General features: G+C 51.4%; 1 protein-coding gene across 3 annotated transcripts in view; it reads right to left on the bottom strand.

The window, feature by feature from the left end:
• Window positions 1-250: 250 nt before the first annotated feature.
• The window catches only part of LOC103635146 (poly [ADP-ribose] polymerase 2-like), a 34,013-nt gene continuing 13,413 nt past the window's right edge, over window positions 251-20,850 (bottom strand). Inside the window, exons 9-18 of one of the 3 annotated variants that reach the window (NM_001397152.1) lie at window positions 6,038-6,084; window positions 5,043-5,092; window positions 4,676-4,738; window positions 2,980-3,060; window positions 2,543-2,653; window positions 2,382-2,457; window positions 1,716-1,858; window positions 1,409-1,482; window positions 700-805; window positions 251-616 (exon numbers count right to left, since the gene is read on the bottom strand). In NM_001397152.1, coding sequence (NP_001384081.1) covers window positions 521-616; window positions 700-805; window positions 1,409-1,482; window positions 1,716-1,858; window positions 2,382-2,457; window positions 2,543-2,653; window positions 2,980-3,060; window positions 4,676-4,738; window positions 5,043-5,092; window positions 6,038-6,084 — 847 coding nt within the window. In that variant the 3' untranslated portion in view covers window positions 251-520. The other 2 variants (XM_020542506.3, XM_020542507.3) reach the window with 2 other exon arrangements.

Below are 20,850 nucleotides of genomic sequence, written 5' to 3'. Positions count from 1 at the left end.
CACCTATAGACAATCAATCTAGACCGTTGTTTAATAACCTTGAACTTAACACACGGTTTTTTTTCAAATATGTAGCTACATATATGGAGCTCTATTTTAAATTTCTCTCTGTAAACAGTATCATCTACAATTCTAAGTCCCATATTTTACAAACTCTACTGGAGACGGTCTAAGCCAAAGGATGTTGGATGGAGGATCAAGATTGATTTTGTGCATTGATGCATGAAAGAGATCTTGTGCACAAAATACATTCTCAAGTTAGAATCGTATTAGTGCTATATGCTTCATCAGATTTATATGCATGGGACATGTTAAAAAAACTTAAGTACATGGAAGGTGGATATCAATGGTTCATATATACACTCAGTATCAATCATCAATGGGGCTAGAAGCCTGAAACCAAAATCGAAATGCAAAGGCTACCAAATTTGCTCAGAAAATGAGGCTGAGGGCACCTGGTGCTATAAGTCCACATATGTTCTGCTAAGATCTCAGCAACAGTTTCAGCTCTTTGCAACATCTACCGTCTCTTGAAATTGAAGTTAACATGTAAGACATACCGCATTCTTATCTGGTCTACGTTGTACACTATGTACTCATTATAAAGCAAGCCACCCTGCAACCAAAGAGCAGTTCCCATATTGGATTTGCATTTTGGAAATATATAACCGTGTAAATGCAGCACGGAAATGTGCATACCCTTTTGGAAGGTTCCTGTTTGGGTTCGCCAAGGGGAACAACAACACCATCGTCAGCGACCTTAGACTCGACCATGTTAGGTGCTGTTTGACCAACTCCCTTGGTACTGCACAAAAAAATTGCAACCAAATCTTGTTCATATCAGCAGCAAGCATAATACTTTCAGCCACTAGCATGCAACTAATCCATTATCTTGTACTCCCTCTGTACATATGATTTAGTCGTTTTGGATTTGTCCTAAGTCAAAACTATTTAAACTTTGACCAACAATAAATATAAGATTAAATTATTTTAAACTAAAAAATTATATATTATGGTAGTTTAATTCATAATGAATCTAGAAACTTTATTTTTATGTTGTAAAATCTTATGAAACATGCAGTATAACCGGTCAAAGTTGAAATTAATTGACTTAGGACAAACCAAAAAAGTGGACGGAGGGATAGATGAGGGGCGTTGCAGTAGTACATATTAAATGGAGCATAAAAAATATCTTCCGATCTTGCGCCATTATATATGTACATGTACTGAGTTAACATCAGGAAGTGGCCACAAGATAAACACAAGCAAACAATGATTTAGGAAAAATAGCGTCTTCATTCTTGCATATAATTCAACATTAAGAACTGGCCAAAGGAATACATACAGAAAATGATTTAGGGAGACAAAAGGTGTTATAACCAAAAGAAAAACTGCATCAGCAACTGACCTTAATTTTCCTTTGGGCAGGTTATTAGCATCGTAATCTGCATTCAGTAGCTCATTCATATCGCCCAATGCAACCTGGCAAATTGAAGTTAAATAGCCCACTCGTAGTCTGCATTTACCATGAACTCAGCAAATCCCTTACAACAAAATAATCGGGCAGAACCCGTCTCAATATGACAAAGTAACTAGTGTAACAAACAAAATAATTGGGACATGCACATATGACAATCAACCCTGTAACAAACAGAAAAATAGCACACAATCTGAAGCTTGTAAAATCATGCATGAATATTCAGTAGGCGACAGACCTCACATAAAAGCAGTACTCCAGATCTACATGCTTCAGAGGCGTAGCAATAGTTTGCACTCTTTGAAAACATGTCAGCAAAGTAAACACCCTTGCCAAACATGTAACCAGTAACAGGTGCTTCAGGAGGAGCGATTCGCAGACCTGGAAGATAGTAATTCAAGACAAGAACCATGACCTATAAAACTGCCAAGTTTCAAAGAGCACAAAAGGTTAAAAAACCGGGAGACCCAGTGCCAGAGGCTCCCACATGAGTGGGGTCTACAAAAGAGATAAACTGAGACAAGCCTTCCTGCGCAAATGCAGAGAAGCTGCTTCGAACCCGTGACCTGGTGACACAGTAAGACCACTGCACTACTGACTCAAATAGCACAAGGTAACACAAGCTGAATTTAGCTTTTCCATTAGAATAAACAAACTTTGCTAGTTCAACCACCTAACTACACAAGCGTTAAAATGTAAAGCAAAGCTCCATAACAAATTCTCATGAAAATGAAGCATTCAATTCATGGTGATAAATTTAATGCTGAAATCTCAGCAGTCCCAGTAAGAACTAGATGCTGATCTTGAGAGCTCTAGGACGAGTAGATAGCAGGAAGTAACTCATCAAGCCATATTCTGTGCAGATATAGAAGTGGTAGTAATAATTTTAGATAGCATGAATTACCCTGAGAAAGGATCCCAGCCCAGTTGCTCAACCGAGAACCATGCCACAAAAGCATCCTATTTCTTGTACTAGCAAACTGCATGGATATGTTGAAAATCAATCATGTGACGCAGTTCGATCTTTTGGGTTGTGCAGATAATAACAGAACAGAAATATCTCACTTTTTGAAATCGCTCTGTTTCACCATGCCTTGAAACCTTAAATATTTGCACTATGTCCACCGTATAACCAGAGTGTGTTTTTCCATGTGTATTTCTCAAATATGATTTTATCTGGACAGCAGACATTTTTGTAAATAGTTAAAAAGTTCAAATGAACAATTTGAAAAGACAGCAGACAAGAATAAAGACATTCCACCACTCCATGTTGCATAAGAATGTTTCCACACATTTATTTATAAGGCTGAATCCCCATATCTAAAAAAATATGTAAGCTTGAGATGTAAAAGGATCATTTTGCAAATGTTACCAAGGACAAGTACAAAGTATTATCCAAATAAATAAGTTAGCTTAAAATGCGAAAGAATCCCTTTGAGGGAAAGACTCGAACGTCCACAATATATGTATGTAACTATGTATATTGTTGGTAGGAAAATTACCATAGAGTACTCATCTGAATCAGCTTCAAGAGGTGTGAAATCACAATGAAGTTGCTTGTATCGAGCATACAACGGATCATCCTACATTTTGAATCATGAATTCATTATATGTTTATGTTTAAAAACATGCAAGCGTATGAAGCATGGGAATAATTATTTTAGTTACCTAAACAAATCAAAATGTGCCGCTAACTAAAAAACAAGTGAAAATTGCATATTCATTATTATAATTTTCCACGACTCTCAAAACTACATATTTTTGTTCAAATTTGATATTAGAGTGGACACGCTAACCAGTTCAACTCAAAAGCTTAAGCTGATAGAAAGAGAAAGACAATTCACTTATATTCCAACAATCCCCCTTATGTTGAGGCTTGCTGAGGCCTAAGGCGTGGGACGGGAGCAAGTAACAATTGTTTTTTTATTTTTATTTAATTATGCTAACCAGGATTTGAACTTGAGACCACTAGCTTTGATACTATATTAAGTTGCATGTACCAACCAGTTCAACCTAAGAGCTTAAGCTTATAGAAAAAAGTTGCCAATTCACTTATGTAGTTATGTTTCAACATTCGATGTGTAAGGTTCAAATAAAACCACTTGTGCAGATTCATGATAAACGCAACAGAAATCTGGTGAATAAGATCCAATATGTAGACTCGAGTTCTATGAAGTCTGCAGTTTTATGATGGTTCACATGATGTGTTCCGAGAAAAAAAAATAGTTCACATATATGTATGTTTTTGTAGATTCACTAAAAAATAATCAAAATTAATGGAAAATAAATAAATTATTTATTTTATAATGATATATACTCCCTCCATCCCAAATGACCCAAACTATAGTTCACTTTGGCTTTGTCCTAAGTCAAGCTTCCGTAACTTAGATCATTTTTTTTTTGAAAAAAAAAATATTGGCGTATATAACAGACAAATGCTTAATTTAAACATATTTGGCGTATATAAAAAAAACTCGGTCGGGGAGGGAAAGACCGTCCTCCCGATATTATATTAAGAAGAGACCGAAACAAGGTCCCGGCCGAGAAAATCCCCGAACCCTGGCCCCCCATCACTAGCAAGCCGTCACCGCTCACTCTGCAACGGCCCAGCCGGAGGGTGGCGCACAGGACGTAACCCGGGAGCGGGCGGGACACAGCGAGGGGATTTTTCTAACCAAGCCAGAAATTCGCCCCCGAGAGGGATCGAACCCAGGACCTGGGGGTGCTACTCAAAAGCCTTAACCATTACGCTAGAGGCCCTTTCGCATTTTGTGTATATAAAACTAATTTGGTTTCTAGATGTCAATGTATTTTTCTATAAACATTTCAAAGTTACGAGATCTAACTTGAGACAAATCTACAGTGAACTATAATTTGGAAGAGATGGTATATAAAAAGGTACAGCAAGCCATATTTAGGGCATATGGAACTTGTGGCCAAACTGATAATGGCATATAACTGATTCAACTTTTTAAAGCCAAAGAGACAACAGATTTTGCAATGGCATATCAAGGACTGCAGCAAAACAATGGTACATAAAGGGTAATTTCCTTATATGCCACAGAAAACTCACGATCCCAGATATGCCATCACTAACACCCACAGTCACTGACAGTGTCATGTCAAGGATTCAAGGTACAGTTGGTACCATATAAGGAATTATTCCTAAAAAACTTGACCATTAGTGAAATGGAATACCTGGTCACTTGAATCATCCTCCAAAAGTTTAGTTGCAATTTCAATCTCACCAAGGGCTTCAACCTAGTGTAAGAAAACAACGTGAGCAGATTCTGCACAAACATCAGCCCTAGAGGACAATATGCAGCCGTATGCTGCATCATACACACATGACGTGCATGACTTGAATCTGTCAATAAGTGATATGAATAACAATGATATGAAACTTAAATCAATTCTTGCATAAAAATGACAGGTGTGTTTCCCAATTACATATAAAAACTAGGATATCAGAACTTAAAATGAACTAAATGCATTCTGTTTCTAAACAAATAAGAATTGAGAAGAGCATGATAATAGAAATAAGTAGAAGGCAGTAGCCTATTACCATCTCCAGCTTAGCTTTTAGTTTCTGAGGAGTATCGATAATAAATTCACCTGTCAGATGATGTTTGTTAGAAGGTCAATCACTTCTAAACATCTGTTTGGTTTGAAGATGAGGTGGGACAGGATGATCTCATCCCTATATTTTGGGGTGTAACTGTCCCACTTCGTGTTTTGTTGTGTAGGTCAATCCCAGTTTTTTGTTTGGTAGGTAGGATGGCATCTAGTGGAGCCAATCTGTCAGCCATGGGACGCACCTGTCAAACTCAGGTGCAACATCTTTTTTCCTCAACAAAAAAAAACAAATCCATCCTCAGTCCATCATACTGCTCCCGCCGTACCCAAGATTGTAACTTCTTGCTTCCCATCACTGTTGCCTACTGCCACAACCGATGGAGCTCAGCACGCTGGCCTCACCCACCATGCCACCACAGTGCCAGATCGGCTAGAGGTCCCCATGCCACCCTCATCCCCACGCACCTGAAAGGCTCGAGAGCTCGTCTGTTGCTCTCATCCAGTGCGGCTCAGATTCAAGGTTACATGCACCGCCTCACACCTGCAGCGAAGCAGCTCGGCCTCGAGCTGGCCCGCATCAAAACTCCCACCTTGGTGATGTGCCTAGAGTCGAAGACAGAGAACGACACCATCAACGAGGGATGGGCTCTATAAAACCCCCAGGTCCAAAATCTGCTTACAGCCCAGCTCACATAAGGAATGAGCCTGCATAAGCATAGCACATCTCTTACACGTACATTCTCAGGGTACTATGTTTGGAGAAACAAAGACTATAAGCTGGCCCTCACCCTTCTAAACTTCCAAGATGGTACTAAACCCACCAACTACACCTACAAATGAACGTGGGCTTGCCCCCACAACCAAACACTGGTGGAAAGAGTATCATCAAGTCCCATCTCCACTTGTCCCCTGAACCAAACAAATGCTGAAGATGATATATCATTCTCTAACGACACTACTAAGCTTGAAAAGTTCAAGACTCACGCATCTTTCTGAAACCAAAGTCATGAGGAATCACGGTGTAGAATTCCCTACAACCAGAGGCAACATACAAAACAGTTTAGTGGTTGAAGGACAAAAAAAAATTCTACTGCAACCAGAATCAGTAGAATTTGACTATTCTCTATACTGGACATGGATGATTTCAAGAATAGAACAGCTATCAATATTTCCAATAAATTAGTTCATACCTTGAGATTGGCAAACAACCATAATCAATCGTTACGATATTGAAGACCATACCATGTATGGCAACAGGAACATACTGACAGTTATCATTGATATTTTGAAAGTCTATGACTTGTATTAAACAATGTCCAATTTGCCACAATGTAATAGGCTAATGAGTAAAAAGACAATAACATGTGAAGCAACAAAATGTGAATATTTGAAAGCATACTCAATATATTTTCATACGAGAAGAAAAAAAGTTATTAGTGTTAAGGCCCATTAGGCCCAGGCCTACTGCCTATATATATATATATATATATATATATATATATATATATATATATATATATATATATATATATATATATATATATATATATATATATATATATATATATATATATATATATATATATATATATATATATATATATATATAGTCCTTAGGGACTAATCATCTATTGTTAATCCCAAGGTTAGTAACATGGTAACAGAGCAAGTTACGATTAGGGTTTCTCTAAATTTCTAGCCGCTGTCGCGGCCTTTCCTCCCGACCGCTGTCGCGGCCCTCCCCTTTTCCGCCGTCGTCCGCGCAGTCCACTGTCGGTCGCGTCGCGGCCATCTTCGGCTACCATTCACGCCGTCCGCCGCCGGTCGCGTCGCGGCCCTCCTCCGCCATCGCAGATGTTGGAGACTGAACCCACACCCTAATCAGGGGTTGGGAGTGGTATTAAATAGGGAGAGTAACTGGGCCAAGGCCCATTACACAGGGGTATAATGGTCATTACACAGGGAATAGCACAAACCCTAGACGGGTAGTCTAACACCCCCCCGCAGTCACAACTCTATCCTGTACAGATGTTGAGACTGGATCGGAAGTCTAAAAAGACACTCGACGGTAACCCCTTGGTGAAGATGTCGGCGAACTGAAGCGTGGTGGGGACGCTGAGAACGCGGACGTCACCGGCAGCGACACGCTCGCGGACGAAGTGCAGGTCGATCTCCACATGCTTCGTGCGCTGATGCTGCACGGGGTTGGTGGAGAGGTAGACCGCGCTGACGTTGTCGCAGTAGACGAGGGTGGCGCGCTGGAGGGGACTGTGGAGCTCGTGGAGGAGCTGGCGCAGCCAGGAAGCCTCGGCCACGCCATTGGCCACGGCACGGTACTCGGCCTCAGCGCTGGAGCGAGAGACGACGGGCTGCCTCTTGGCGGCCCAAGAGACGAGGTTGGCGCCCAGGAAGACGGCGTAGCCGGAGGTGGACCGGCGCGTGTCGGGACAGCCAGCCCAGTCAGCGTCGGTGTAGACCACGAGCGCCGACGTCGGGGATGGGCGGAGTAGGAGACCGTAGTCGAGGGAGCCGCGGAGGTAGCGTAGAATCCGCTTGAGCGCAGTGAGATGGGGCTCCCGCGGAGTGTGCATATGCAGGCACACCTGCTGGACGGCGTACGCGATGTCGGGCCTGGAGAACGTGAGGTACTGGAGCGCGCCGGTGAGGCTCCGGTAGGACGTCGCGTCGGCGACCGGAGGCCCGTCGTCCTCAGAGAGCTTCGCCTGAGTGTCGACAGGCGTGGAGCAGGGCTTGCAGTCAGACATGCCAGCCCGCTCCAGGATGTCGATGGCGTACTGGCGCTGATGGAGGAAGAGACCCTGGGGCCGACGTTCGGCGGTGACGCCGAGGAAGTGGTGGAGGGGCCCCAGGTCCTTCATCGCGAACTCCCGCTGAAGGGCGACGATCGTGCGCTGAAGGAGGTCGGCGGTGGATGCCGTGAGCACAATGTCGTCGACGTAGAGCAGGAGGTAGACGGTGTCGTCGCCGCGCCTGTAGATGAACAGGGACGTGTCCGACTTGGCCTCGACGAAGCCGACAGAGGCCAGGTAGGAGGCGAAGCGGCTGTACCAAGCCCGTGGCGCCTGCTTGAGGCCGTACAGGGACCTGTTCAGCCGGCAAACCAGATCCGGACGGTCAGCGTCGACGAAGCCGGTGGGCTGGCTGCAGTAGACAGTCTCCGTCAGAGTGCCATGGAGGAAGGCATTCTTGACATCGAGCTGATGGATCGCCCAGTCGCGGGAGAGGGCGAGGGAGAGGACGGCGCGAACAGTGGCGAACTTGACGACAGGGCTGAAGGTCTCGTCGTAGTCCACTCCGGGGCGCTGGGTGAAGCCCCGAAGGACCCAACGGGCCTTGTACCTGTCGAGGGAGCCATCCGAGGTCAGCTTGTGGCGAAATAGCCACTTGCCGGTGACCACGTTGGTGCCTGGTGGACGCGGCACCAGGTCCCAGGTGTGGTTGGCCAAGAGGGCTGCGTACTCCTCCTCCATAGCACGACGCCAATGTGGGTCGGCGAGGGCAGTGCGAACGGAGGAGGGTACCGGCGAAGCGTCGGGTGGAGTGCTGGTCGTAGCAGCTGCCAGGATGAGCCGGTCGACGGGGCGAAGAACGCCAGCAGCGCGCCGAGTCACCATCGGGTGGACGTGCCCGGGGTCGCGGTGGATGGCGACCGGGTGGTATACGGACGACTCGGAGTGGACCGCCGGGACGTCGGGAGCGGCTGGTGGGGCCGGCTCACGGCGGTGATAGACGACGGCGGGGTCGGCGAATCGGGCCGCACTCGTTGACGGGCCCGAGTCGGGGGGCGCCGAGGTAGTGGCGTGGCCGCGGCGATGGTAGACGAGGGCGGGGTTGGCGAATCGAGCCGGAGTCGACGGGGCCGCGCGAGGCGCAGGCGGGGTCGACGGGGCCGCGCGTGGCGCGGGCAGGATCGACGGGGCCGCGCGTGGCGCAGGCGGGGTCGACGGGGCCGCGTGTGGCGCAGGAGCCGGAGTCGACGGGGCCGCGCGAGGCGCAGGCGGGATCGACGGGGCCGCGCGTGGCGCGGGCAGGATCGACGGGGCCGCGCATGGCGCGGGCAGGATCGACGGGGCCGCGCGTGGCGCAGGCGGGGTCGACGGGGCCGCGCGTGGCGCGGGCAGGATCGACGGGGCCGCGCGTGGCGCAGGCGGGGTCGACGGGGCCGCGCGTGGCGCAGGCGGGGTCGACGGGGCCGCGCGTGGCGCGGAAGAGGTCGTGGGGGCCGCACGAGGAGCAGGTAACGGCGCAAGTCGGGGAGCCGAAGGTGGGGGAGGAAGCGGATCGGACTCGAGGAGGGAGTCAAGATCGGTGGGTGGGGTGGAGCCTGCAAGGGGAAACACATCTTCGTCAAAGATGACATGACGAGAGATGATGATGCGGTGGGAGGTGAGGTCCAGACACCGGTACCCCTTGTGGTCAGGGGAGTAGCCAAGGAATAGACAGCGGGTGGAGCGAGGAGAAAGCTTATGTGGAGCGGTAGCGGAAGTGTTAGGGTAGCAGGCACAGCCGAACACGCGCAGGTGGTCGTAGGAAGGGGTTGTGCCGTACAGGGCAAAGTGAGGAGTAGGGTGGCTCACCGCCTTCGAGGGAAGACGGTTGAGGAGATGCGTGGCAGTATGAAGGGCCTCTGCCCAGTAGGTGGCGGGGAGAGACGCCTGAAAGAGAAGGCAGCGGATCATGTTGGTGGTGGTGCGAATCATACGCTCGGCCCGGCCGTTCTGAGCAGAGGTGTAGGGACACGAGAGACGCAACTGGACGCCGTGAGTGAGGAAGAAAGAACGGGAGGCGTTGTTGTCGAACTCGCGGCCATTGTCGCACTGCAGGGCACGGACCGGGCGCCGGAACTGGGTGGATACCCAGGTGAAGAAGTGAGTGAGGGTGGGAAACGTGTCGGACTTCAGCCGAAGGGGGAAAGCCCAAAGGAAATGGGAGTAGTCATCCAGAATGACTAGGTAGTACTTGTAGCCGGAGAGGCTAAGGACAGGAGACGTCCAGAGGTCACAGTGGACAAGATCAAAGGCCTGAACAGCCCTGGACGTGGAAGTGGAAAAAGGGAGACGTGAGTGACGGCCGAGCTGACAAGCATGGCAGAGGCGCTCAGAAGAGCCCCGAGTATATGATATGTCTGAGTGGCCGGAAAGTTGGGACATGACGTCAGGTCCAGGGTGCCCGAGGCGACGGTGCCAAATGTCGGAGGAGGTGGTGGTAGTAGCGAGAGCATGAGATGAGGCTACTTTGGTGTGGGGAGTGGAGGGCAAGTGAAGAGAATAGAGGGGGCCGGAGCTGTCACAGCGAGCAAGCACATCATGTGTGGGGAGGTGGCGTATGGTGAGGCCCCAGGGGTCGAACTCCATAGAGCACTGGTTGTCACTAGTGAAGCGACGAACCGAGAGGAGGGGATGAGTCAGTCCGGGAGCAACAAGGACGTCGTTAAGGCAGAATGGTCCTGGAAGAACCGATGTACCTACTGAGGTAACCGGGAGGGTGGAACCGTTACCGACGACGATGGAGGTAGGATGTGAGGGGTGGGGTGGATGGGAGTGGAGTAACGAATTAGTGGTGGGGGTAGTGTGGAAGGAGGCCCCGGAGTCAACCACCCAATCGGTGGTGGTTCGGGGAGGTGGAAGTGGCGAGGGTACGGTGTGAGCGGAGAGGGCCAGGGAAGGTGCCCCGACAGGTGCACTAGGAAGGGAGGGAGAGGACACGGGCTCAACCGCTAGGGAGGCGATCGTAGCACGTGGAAAGACAAGCGGTCCAGGCACGTGACGGCCCGCCTGAGGGTGGACCTCGACGCAGTCCCGAAGAATAGGGTTCCAGACTGGATCGAAGGACATGAACATGCCACGGATGAGCTGGCCGTCGTGGAGGAGGACACGCACAGTCACGAGAGCGGCGGGCATGGCGACCGGTGCAGGAGGGGCGAGGCACTGCTGGAGCCGGGGAGCGGTCAGCCGACGCAGGGAGGCGCGGACTGGACAACCGGGCGTCCACGACACGGGACAGCAGGGGTGCAGATCCGCGTGGAACAGCAGGGGCGCGCGTCCGCCGGGCGGGCGCTCCTGGACGGCGCGACAGGTCCTGTGCCGGGGCTCCGGTCGGTCGGCACCAGGGCGCGACGGACGGTGCAGCACTGCAGCGACGAGGGGCCGCACGGACGTCGGGGCAGAGGGCGACCGTCGGGGCGGCGCAGGAGAACGGCGCGGCGGCGTCCTGGCGACTTGGCCGCGGCGCACGGCGTCGGCGCGGACGGGTCGAGCGGCGACGGCCCGCGGTGAGGGGAGGCCCGCCTGCACGCTGCGGCGGCGGCTGTACGGCGCGCGGTGGTCGGCGGCTGGAGACCGGCGGCCGGCGCAGGGGAGATGAGGGAGAGGCGCGGTCGGGGAAGGGATGGAGGCGGCCGGAGGGAGCCCGAGCTCGCCGGCTCGGGTGGCTTGGTCGGCTCAGACGCGTCGGGTCGCGGCCGGTCGATGCAGCGCGCCGTCGGGGCACGCGCGGGGTCGGCCGGGCACGGCGCAGGGCAGCGGGGTCGTCGCGACCTGGCGTGGCCAGGACAGGGGCGGTCGGCCCTGGCGCGCGGACGAAGCAAGGTAGGGAGGAGAGAGAGTAGGGGAGGGGAGAGGAATAGGGTGGCGGCCGGAGGGAGCCCGAGCTCGCCGGCTCGGGGGTGGCGGCGGCCAGAGGTCGGCGGCCTGGCGGCTGCGCAGGGGAGAGGAAACAGAAAACCTAAACCTAGACCTCTGATACCATGTTGGAGACTGAACCCACACCCTAATCAGGGGTTGGGAGTGGTATTAAATAGGGAGAGTAACTGGGCCAAGGCCCATTACACAGGGGTATAATGGTCATTACACAGGGAATAGCACAAACCCTAGACGGGTAGTCTAACAGCAGATGTCGTCGCGGACCTCCTGCGTCGTCACACCATCTGCGCCTTCCTCGCGCACCGACGCGTCCACCTCCGACCGCCCACGCCATCTTTGTCGGCTGTCATCCGCGCCATCCACCGCCGGCCCTTCTCCGCCACCGCCCGCTGCTGCCATCTGTGTCTTCCTCGCTACTCCGACGCGGCCACCTCTGGCCACCCAAATCCCCTGCACCACATCCACCAGGGAGCCAGCCGACGTGGTCACCTCCGCCCAGATCCCCTGCACCACCTCCACTAGGGAGCCTCCTAACATGGTCACCTCTGGCCGCCCAGATCCGCTTCGCCGACATGGCCACCTCCGGTCGTCCATATCCCCTGCACCACCTCCACCAGGGAGAGTCGGCCATCACCGTCCACGTCGTCCGCCACCATCCTCGCGTAGCCCAGAATCCGACTGCCACTTGTGTCGATCTGCCGAGATCTGTTCGTCTGCTAGGAGTTCGCACAGTTTTGTTCAGGCTACACTTTTCATCTGCGACACCTGCCAAGGATTTTGGTACCATCTAGTCAGTCTTTCTCAGATATGTTATTCTTCAATGTTCTCTTGCTCTTCAATATGTCGGCCAACGTTATTATTGTCAATATTGTGCTTGATGGGCACAATTACCCAAAGTGGGCCTTTCGTGTTCAAACTGCAATAAGAGGTCACAGTTTACTATTTCATTTTACTAAAGATTCACCAGTTTTAGCAGTCGATAGAAGCAATGCTGCTGCAATCAAAACATGGCAGATCAATGATGGCAAGGTAATGGCTACAATGGTCAATAGCACTAAACCAACTATGATTATGAGTCTGTCCAAATTCACCACTGCTAAGGCTATCTGGTCACATCTGAAGGACCGGTTTGTTTAGGACAGCGGTGCTCTTTTACATACCCTTATGCAACAGACTCATGTCATTGAGCAACATGATATGTCCATTGATGAATACTATTTAGCCTTTGATCGTCTTATGAGTGCATTGACCTCCATGGTGCCTGCTTGTACAGTTGTGCCTTGCCCAGCCCATAAGTTCATTGAGAAGTTCTTTACCTACAGATTTGTTATGGGAGTTCGATCTAATTTGATTCTCTTCATGCAAGGCTGCTTCATAGTTCTGATACTCTCACCATGGCTCAGGCGTTGTCTGAATTACTTGTTGAAGAGACTCGTCTTAAGTCTATGTCTTCTATTACTGATGTGATTTCTCACAGTGTGTTGGCCGCTGCTCAGAAATCCACAAACACCTCTTTTCAGCCTTGTGAACATTGCAAAAAGACCACTCATCGGTCTAAGAACTGCTTTGCTAAGTTTCTAGAGAAGCTGGCTGATTTTTGTGTCCGTCGTACTACTCGTGGTCGTGGTACAGGACCATCTCCTAGAGGCTCAGTTGCGGTTGTTGCTACTTCATCTGCTGGTGCTTTGTCATCATCTTGGGTTCTTGATTCTGGAGCTTCATTTCATGTGACATCTGATTAGTCACGGCTGACGTCTACTACACCTGTCACCTAGGGTACTTCTGTTCAGACTGTTGATGGTACATTATGTCATGTCACCCACAAGGGTTCTCTTTCCGATCCCAATTTTACTGTCCCAAATATATTTTTTGTACCTAAGTTATCCATGGATCTACTATCAGTTGGTCAAATTACCGATCACAATTGTTTTATTGGATTTGATGACTCATCTTGTTTTGTACAGGATCGACACACAGGAGATGTGATTGGGACTGGCCGTCGCCGTAAATCTTCGCCTCGCCTCTATATCTTGGACACCTTGCGTCTTCCTTCATACCATACCACTACAACTCATGTGCATGCTACTTCGGGTCCCACGACGTCGTTCGCCTAGTGGCATCATCGTCTTGGTCACTTATGTGGATCTCGTCTGTCTACTCTAATAAAGTCAGGATGTTTAGGCCCTACACATGTTGAGTTTATTTTTCATTGTAAAGGTTGTCATCTTGGAAAACAAATATAACTTCCATATTTTACTAGTGATTCTCATTTTGTTAAACCTTTTGATCTATTTCACTCTGATGTTTGGGGTCCAGCTCCATTTGTTTCCAAAGGTGGTCATAAATATTATGTCATTTTTATTGATGATCATTCTCGTTATACTTGGATTTACTTCATGAAACGCCGCTCGGAATTGCCTTCTATTTACAAGTCCTTCACTCGCATGGTTCACACCTAGTTTTCTGCTACTATTAAAAAAATTTGTTCCGATTCTGGTGGTGAATTTTTATCTGATAATTTCCGCCAGATATTGACCATAGAGGGTACTCTAGCTCAACTTTCTTGTCCTGATGCTCATGCCCAAAATGGTGTTGCTGAACGCAAACACCGTCATATTATTGAGAGTGCTCGCCACCCTCCGGTTGGGCCGTTGCAGAGTGGACAGTTGACGCCGACCCGTTAGTGATGGGGGGCCAGGGTTCGGGGATTTTCTCGGCCGAGACCATTGTTTCGGTCTCTTCTTAATATAATACCGGGAGGGTAGTCTTTCCCTCCTCGGACGAGTTTTTTTTTTGCTCGTACTCTTTTGATATCTTCTTTTGTGCCTTCATACTTTTGGAGTGAAGTTGTTTCCACTGTCGTGTATCTCATTAATAGACAACCATCATCTAAACTTTCTGTCAAATCACCGGGTGAAGTTCTTTTTGGGACTCCTCCACGATATGATCATCTTCGTGTGTTTGGATGTATATGTTATGTCTTGTTACCACCACGTGAGTGGACTAAATTGACTGCTCGATCTGTAGGGCAATGTTCAAAAAAGTGTGATTAAGCGCCCGCCTAATCACGATTAGGCGCTAAGCGATGCCTTAGCGCAGCGCTTATGCCATAGGCGCTGTTTTCCGCGGTGGGCGCGCGTAGGCGACGCCTAATTTGCGCTCTACGCGCTAAAGCGGAAAAACGCGCTTGGAGCGGGCCTGGGCACACGAAAAAGCGCATGAAAGTTTAAAAGGCACGCAGGAGGTGGGAGCTACTACTGCACGTGAGAGGAGGGAAACAGGGCGAGAGCTGTTGCGTGGGAGATGAGGGAAACGGCGGGAAAGAAAGCTCGTGGAAGTTGTTGTTGCCGCTGCCGGTCAGGCCCTCTTCCCTAGTCGACCAGGTCTGCCATCGCCGCCTGCCCGTTTGTCCTCTTTGGCTCTTCCTGTCTTCCCCAGCCGCTGCCCACCAAGGTCAGCGACGTCATAGTTCTGTTGCTCTTCCAGTCTCCCCCTTTGCTATTTATCTGCTGATCCTCTATCTCCTCTGTTATGTTCTATGTTTAAGACGGATGCTTTGACTTGAAAGCTTAATTAGTACATGCACATGCTTTGTATAAGATGTCTTCATCTGAGCCTAGCTAAAACTGTTTTTCTATGCAACTATATATATATATATATATATATATATATATATATATATATATATATATATATATATATATATATATATATTATATTCCTATAAACGCTTAAGCACGATTAATCTATGCTTAACCTCTCTAGGCACTAAGCAGTGGCCTAACGCCTAGCGCTTAATATAACCTTGTTGTAGGGTGTGTATTTCTTGGATACAGACCTGAACACAAAGGCTATCGTTGTTATAATCCATCTACTCGCCGTATTCGAATTTCTAGAGATGTGAGTTTCAATGAAAATCGTCCCTTCTTTCACAACCAGTCTACTCACTCCTCATATTATCCCACAGAATCTACTTATTTCATGTGTCTTCCTTCCATTCCTGCATCTGAACCATCATTTTCTACATCCACATCTGATGTTCTCATTCCCATAACACCACCTTCCACCTCCACGTGATCTTCTTCTTACTCTTCCAAACCACCTATCATCCAAACCTACATTCGTGGTTCTCGCTCTATTCCTACGGCTGGTCCTGATACTAATCTTGTACCCGATTATTGTACTAACAATGAGTCTAATGATGTTTTTAGTCAGGGATATCGTCTTCGTGATCGTGGTACCATTGAACCTCCAGATCGCTATGGTTTTCCACGAGCTGGTGTGGCAATTGTTGAACCCACTACTTATCAAGAAGCTTCTGGAATTCTTGAGTGGCAACTAGCTATGATTGATGAATTGGCTGCTCTTGAACGCACTGGTACATGGGATATCGTTCCTTTACCCTCGCATGTTGTTCCTATCAGATGGTTCCATTGAGGTATAAAGCTCGTCATGTGGCTCGTGGTTTCCAACAGACTCAAGAACTTGATTATGATGAGACTTTTGCACCTGTTGCGCATATGACTATTGTTCGAACCTTGATTGCAGTTGCAGCCTCATCTTCTTGGACTATCTCCCAGATGGATGTCAAAAATGTTTTTCTCAATGGTGATCTACATGAAGAAGTTTATATGCACCCTCCTCTGAGGGTTGATACTCCCTCAGGGCACGTTTGTCGTCTCCATCGCGCATTGTATGGGTGAAACAAGCTCCTCGTGCTTGGTTTGAGCGATTCATCTCTGTCATCACGGCTGCAGGTTTTTCTTCTAGTGAACATGATCCTACATTGTTTGTTCATGTCTCTCCAAAAGGACGCACTTTACTTCTATTATGTGGATGATGTGCTGATTACAGGTGACAACTCAGAACATATTTCTCATGTCAAGCAGCATCTTAGTAAGGAATTTCAGATGTCTGATTTGGGTCCACTTAGTTATTTCTTAGGCATTGAAGTTCATCAAACTCCAAAAGGCTTTTATTTGTCTCGGTCCAAGTATATACAAGATCTTCTTGATCGCTCTGGAATTACTGATACACGCACAGTTGCAACACCAATGGATATTCATTTAAAACTTCGACCAGACCTAATATTGCTCATGATGTTCATATGTTGAGCCAATTTGTATCCACACCAACCTCAGTTCATTATGGTCATTTGCTTCGTGTGCTTCGATATTTACGCGGGACAAGATCCAGATGTTTACTCTATGCTTCTGATAGCCCACTTCAGCTACATGCGTATTCTGATGCCACTTGGGCAAGTGATCTTGTTGACCGTTGTTCTACTGTAGGTTATTGTATTCTTCTTGGATCCTCTCCTATTGCCTGGAAATCCAAGAAGCAAGCAACCATATCTCGTTCTAGTGCTGAAGCCGAACTTCGGACTCTTGCTACTACCACTGCTGAAATTATTTAGCTGCGTTGGCTATTGGCTGATCTTGGTGTCTTTTGTGACACTCCTACACTCTGTTATGTGATAACTTGAGTGATATACAGATTTCTCATGATCCAGTTGTCGGCGTTTCGAGACCGGGGGGTCCCTGAGCCGACGAGTGAGTGTGTCGCGTGCCCCAGCCCAGATGGGTCGAGCGCGTGGGCGAGCGCGAAGGGGGGAGAGCGAGGTGGCCGGAGACGGGCGTGAGAGAGGTGGAAATCCCGCGGCCTTCGTGTTCGTCCCGCGCCCAGGTCGGGTGCGCTTGCAGTAGGGGGTTACAAGCGTCCACGCGGGTGAGGGAAGCGAGCGGCCCCAAGAGAGCGCCTGTCCCGTCCTCGTCCCCGCGCGGCCAACCTTTTCTAAGAAGGCCCTGGTCCTTCCTTTTATAGGCGTAAGGAGAGGATCCAGGTGTACAATGGGGGTGTAGCAGAGTGCTACGTGTCTAGCGGAGGGAGAGCTAGCGCCCTGAGTACATGCCAATGTGGCAGCCGGAGAGATCTTGGCACCCTGCTGGCGTGATGTCGTGGCTGTCGGAGGAGCAACGGAGCCTGGCGGAGAGACAGCTGTCGGAGCGGTTGAGTCCTTGCTGACGTCCCCCTGCTTCCGTAAGGGAGCTGAGAGCCGCCGTCGTCACAGGGCACGCGGGGCGCCATCATTGCCTATCTGGCGGAGCTAGCCAGATGGGACACCGGTCTTGTTCTCTGCGGCCCGAGTCGGCTCGGGGTAGGGTGATGATGGCGCTCCCTGTTGACGTGGCGGGCCCGCGCCCGAGGCCGGGCGACGTGGGGGCTCCTCCGAAGCTGGGGTCGAGTCTGTCTTCCGTAGCCGAGGCCGAGCCCGAGCCCCTGGGTCGGGCGAGAAGGAGATCGTTCGGCAGAGGCCAGGGCGGAGTCCGAGCCCTGGGGTCGGGCGGAGCGGAGTTCGCCGTCTTCCGGGGCTTAGCCCGAGTCCGAGCCCTGGGTCGGGCGGAGCGGAGTTCGCCGTCTTCCGGGTCTTAGCCCGAGTCCGAGCCCTGGGTCGGGCGGAGCGGAGTTCGCCGTCTTCCGGGTCTTAGCCCGAGTCCGAGCCCTGGGTCGGGCGGTGCGGAGTTCGTCGTCTTCCGGGTCTTAGCCCGAGTCCGAGCCCTGGGTCGGGCGGAGCGGAGTTCGCCGTCTTCCGGGTCTTAGCCCGAGTCCGAGCCCTGGGTCGGGCGGAGCGGAGTTTCCTATGACGCCTTTGGCAAGGCCTGACTGCCTGTCAGTCTCACTCTGTCAAGTGGCACTGCAGTCGGAGTGGCGCAGGCGGCGCTGTCCTTCTGTCAGACCGGTCAGTGGAGCGGCGAAGTGACGGCGGTCACTTCGGCTCTGCCGGGGGGCGCGCGTCAGGATAAAGGTGTCAGGCCACCTTTGCGTTAAATGCTCCTGCGACTCGGTCAGTCGGTGCGGCGATTTAGTCAGGGTTGCTTCTTAGCGAAGGCAAGGCCTCGGGCGAGCCGGAGATGTGTCCGCCGTAAAAAGGGGGGCCTCGGGCGAGACGGAAATCCCTCGGGGTCGGCTGCCCTTGTCCGAGGCTAGGCTCGGGCGAGGCGTGTTCGAGTCACTCGCATGGACTGATCCCTGACTTAATCGCACCCATCAGGCCTTTGCAACTTTATGCTGATGGGGGTTACCAGCTGAGAATTAGGCGTCTTGAGGGTACCCCTAATTATGGTCCCCGACAGTAGCCCCCGAGCCTCGAAGGGAGTGTTAGCACTCGCTTGGAGGCTTTCGTCGCACTTTTTTGCAAGGGGACCAGCCTTTCTCGGTTGCATTTTGTTCCGGTGGGTGCGCGCGAGCGCACCCGCCGGGTGTAGCCCCCGAGGCCTCGGAGGAGTGGTTTCACTCCTTCGAGGTCTTAATGCCTTGCGTAATGCTTCGGCTGGTCTGGTTGTTCCCTCATGCGAACTGGCCGTAGCCCGGGTGCACGGTCGGGGCCCAAGTTCTCGGGCTGGTATGTTGACGCTGTCAACGGTTCGGCCGGAGCCGGGTTTGCGAGAGCAGCCCCCGAGCCTCCGCACAGGGCGAGAGGGCGATCAGGGACAGACTCGGCTTTTTTACATACGCCCCTACGTCGCCTTTCCGCAAGGAGGGGGGGAGAGCGCCATGTTACCCTCGATGGGCACCGAACATGGTGTCTCCGGTGAGCTGCAAGCGGGTAATCCGAGTGGACGTCTGTGCCCCGTTCGTTGGGGGTCGGCTAGGGGCCCAGAGGCACGCCCAAAAGTACCTGCGGGTGATCTGCCGGACCCGGTCCCCTGGCGACGGGGTCCGAGGGCTCGATGCCTCCCTCCGATGGGATTCCGTTACAAGATCGCTCCCGCTGGTCTCGGAAATGTCCAAGGGTACCTCGGGAGCGCAGCCCGAGCCTCGGTTATGTATCGAACGTACCCCTGGTCATCCCTCGCTCGGCGTCTGAGGCGACTGTGAACCCTTCGGGGGCCAGCCTTCGAACCCCTGATCAGTAATGGGCGCGGAGCCCGGGTAGCCTGAGGCGGCCGTGGAGCCCTTCGGGGGGCCGGCCTTGGAACCTCTGACCAGTAGTGGGTGTAGGGCCCACGCGATCTGAGGCGACTGTTGAACCCCTCGGAGGGCCAGTCTTCGAACCTCTGATCAGTAGGGGGGGCTCGGAGCCCGGTTCCTTCACAGGGAAGGATCCTTTTCGGGGTATCCCCCTTTCCCGGTCCCTGTTGCAAGAGATAGAGAAAGAGGAAAAAAGGAAAAGGATACGAAGTCGAACGACGTGGCGTACCTTTTTTGGCGCGGTTATTACGGCGAAGGCGAAGCGTCGCCCGCTTCTCCTGCCAGAGGCGCCGCCTGTCCCGCCGCGGAGTTAATGCGACGGGGCGAGTGGTTGGCGGGGCGGCCGTTGCGCGTGCGCGAGCCGTTCGAGGAACGGACCACGGGCGCGTCGTCTTCACGCCGTGAGAGGAGGCTCTCTTGCTGCCCCTGGATGGGACGTGAGCCTGGCTGACGACGTGACCGCTGCTCCCGCTCGCCTGCCACCGTCATTACTGCCGACCCGCTTTCGGCTGCATTGACCCTCGCGCCAGGCTGGCGCCGCTGGGTCGTGCGCTGGGTCGCCTCGAGCCGCGGCATTGGTTCCGCAACCGAAGAGGCGCGATGGTGGCGCAAGTGGCGGTGTAGTTTCCTGCATGCAGCATCCGGCGCGCCGGTTGCGTGACGCGTGGGCCTGGGCCTCCGTGCTGGCGTGTTGGGAGTCGGAGAAGCGCGTCCACCTGGCGCGGTTGCATGCCGCCTGCATGGCTGCCCGCCCCTTCCGCCCGTTGGTCTGGGCAAAAGTGGGGGGTCGCTTGTAACCGTTGGGCGGTTGTGTGCGCCACGCGCGGCGGTTTGGCTTCTTCTGCTCTGAGCCGGTTTGCATGACATGCGGGACCTAGCCCCCGCGCCGCAGGGGAGGGCCTTGGAGCGTGTTGGAGAAGACTCAGCCCACGTGACGTTTGAGGGCGCACGTAGGGAGAGTTGCCTTTAAAAGGAGGGTGACCCCTTTCGGAAGGCGACCATGTCTTCTTCCTCCCTTATGCGTCGTGTCTTTCCATCTTCCAAGCCCCCGGATGGAGGGTACCCGCCGTCTTTCCGCCCCATCGTTGGAGGAACGCAACTCCATGGGAGTTGGTACCTTTCAGCCATCGTTCGGCTTCAAGGATTTTCATCACGCAGCCCGGT

Source organism: Zea mays, chromosome 8, assembly GCF_902167145.1.
Source record: "Zea mays cultivar B73 chromosome 8, Zm-B73-REFERENCE-NAM-5.0, whole genome shotgun sequence".
Taxonomy (NCBI): domain Eukaryota; kingdom Viridiplantae; phylum Streptophyta; class Magnoliopsida; order Poales; family Poaceae; genus Zea; species Zea mays.
This window is presented reverse-complemented; position numbering and strand designations above follow the sequence as displayed.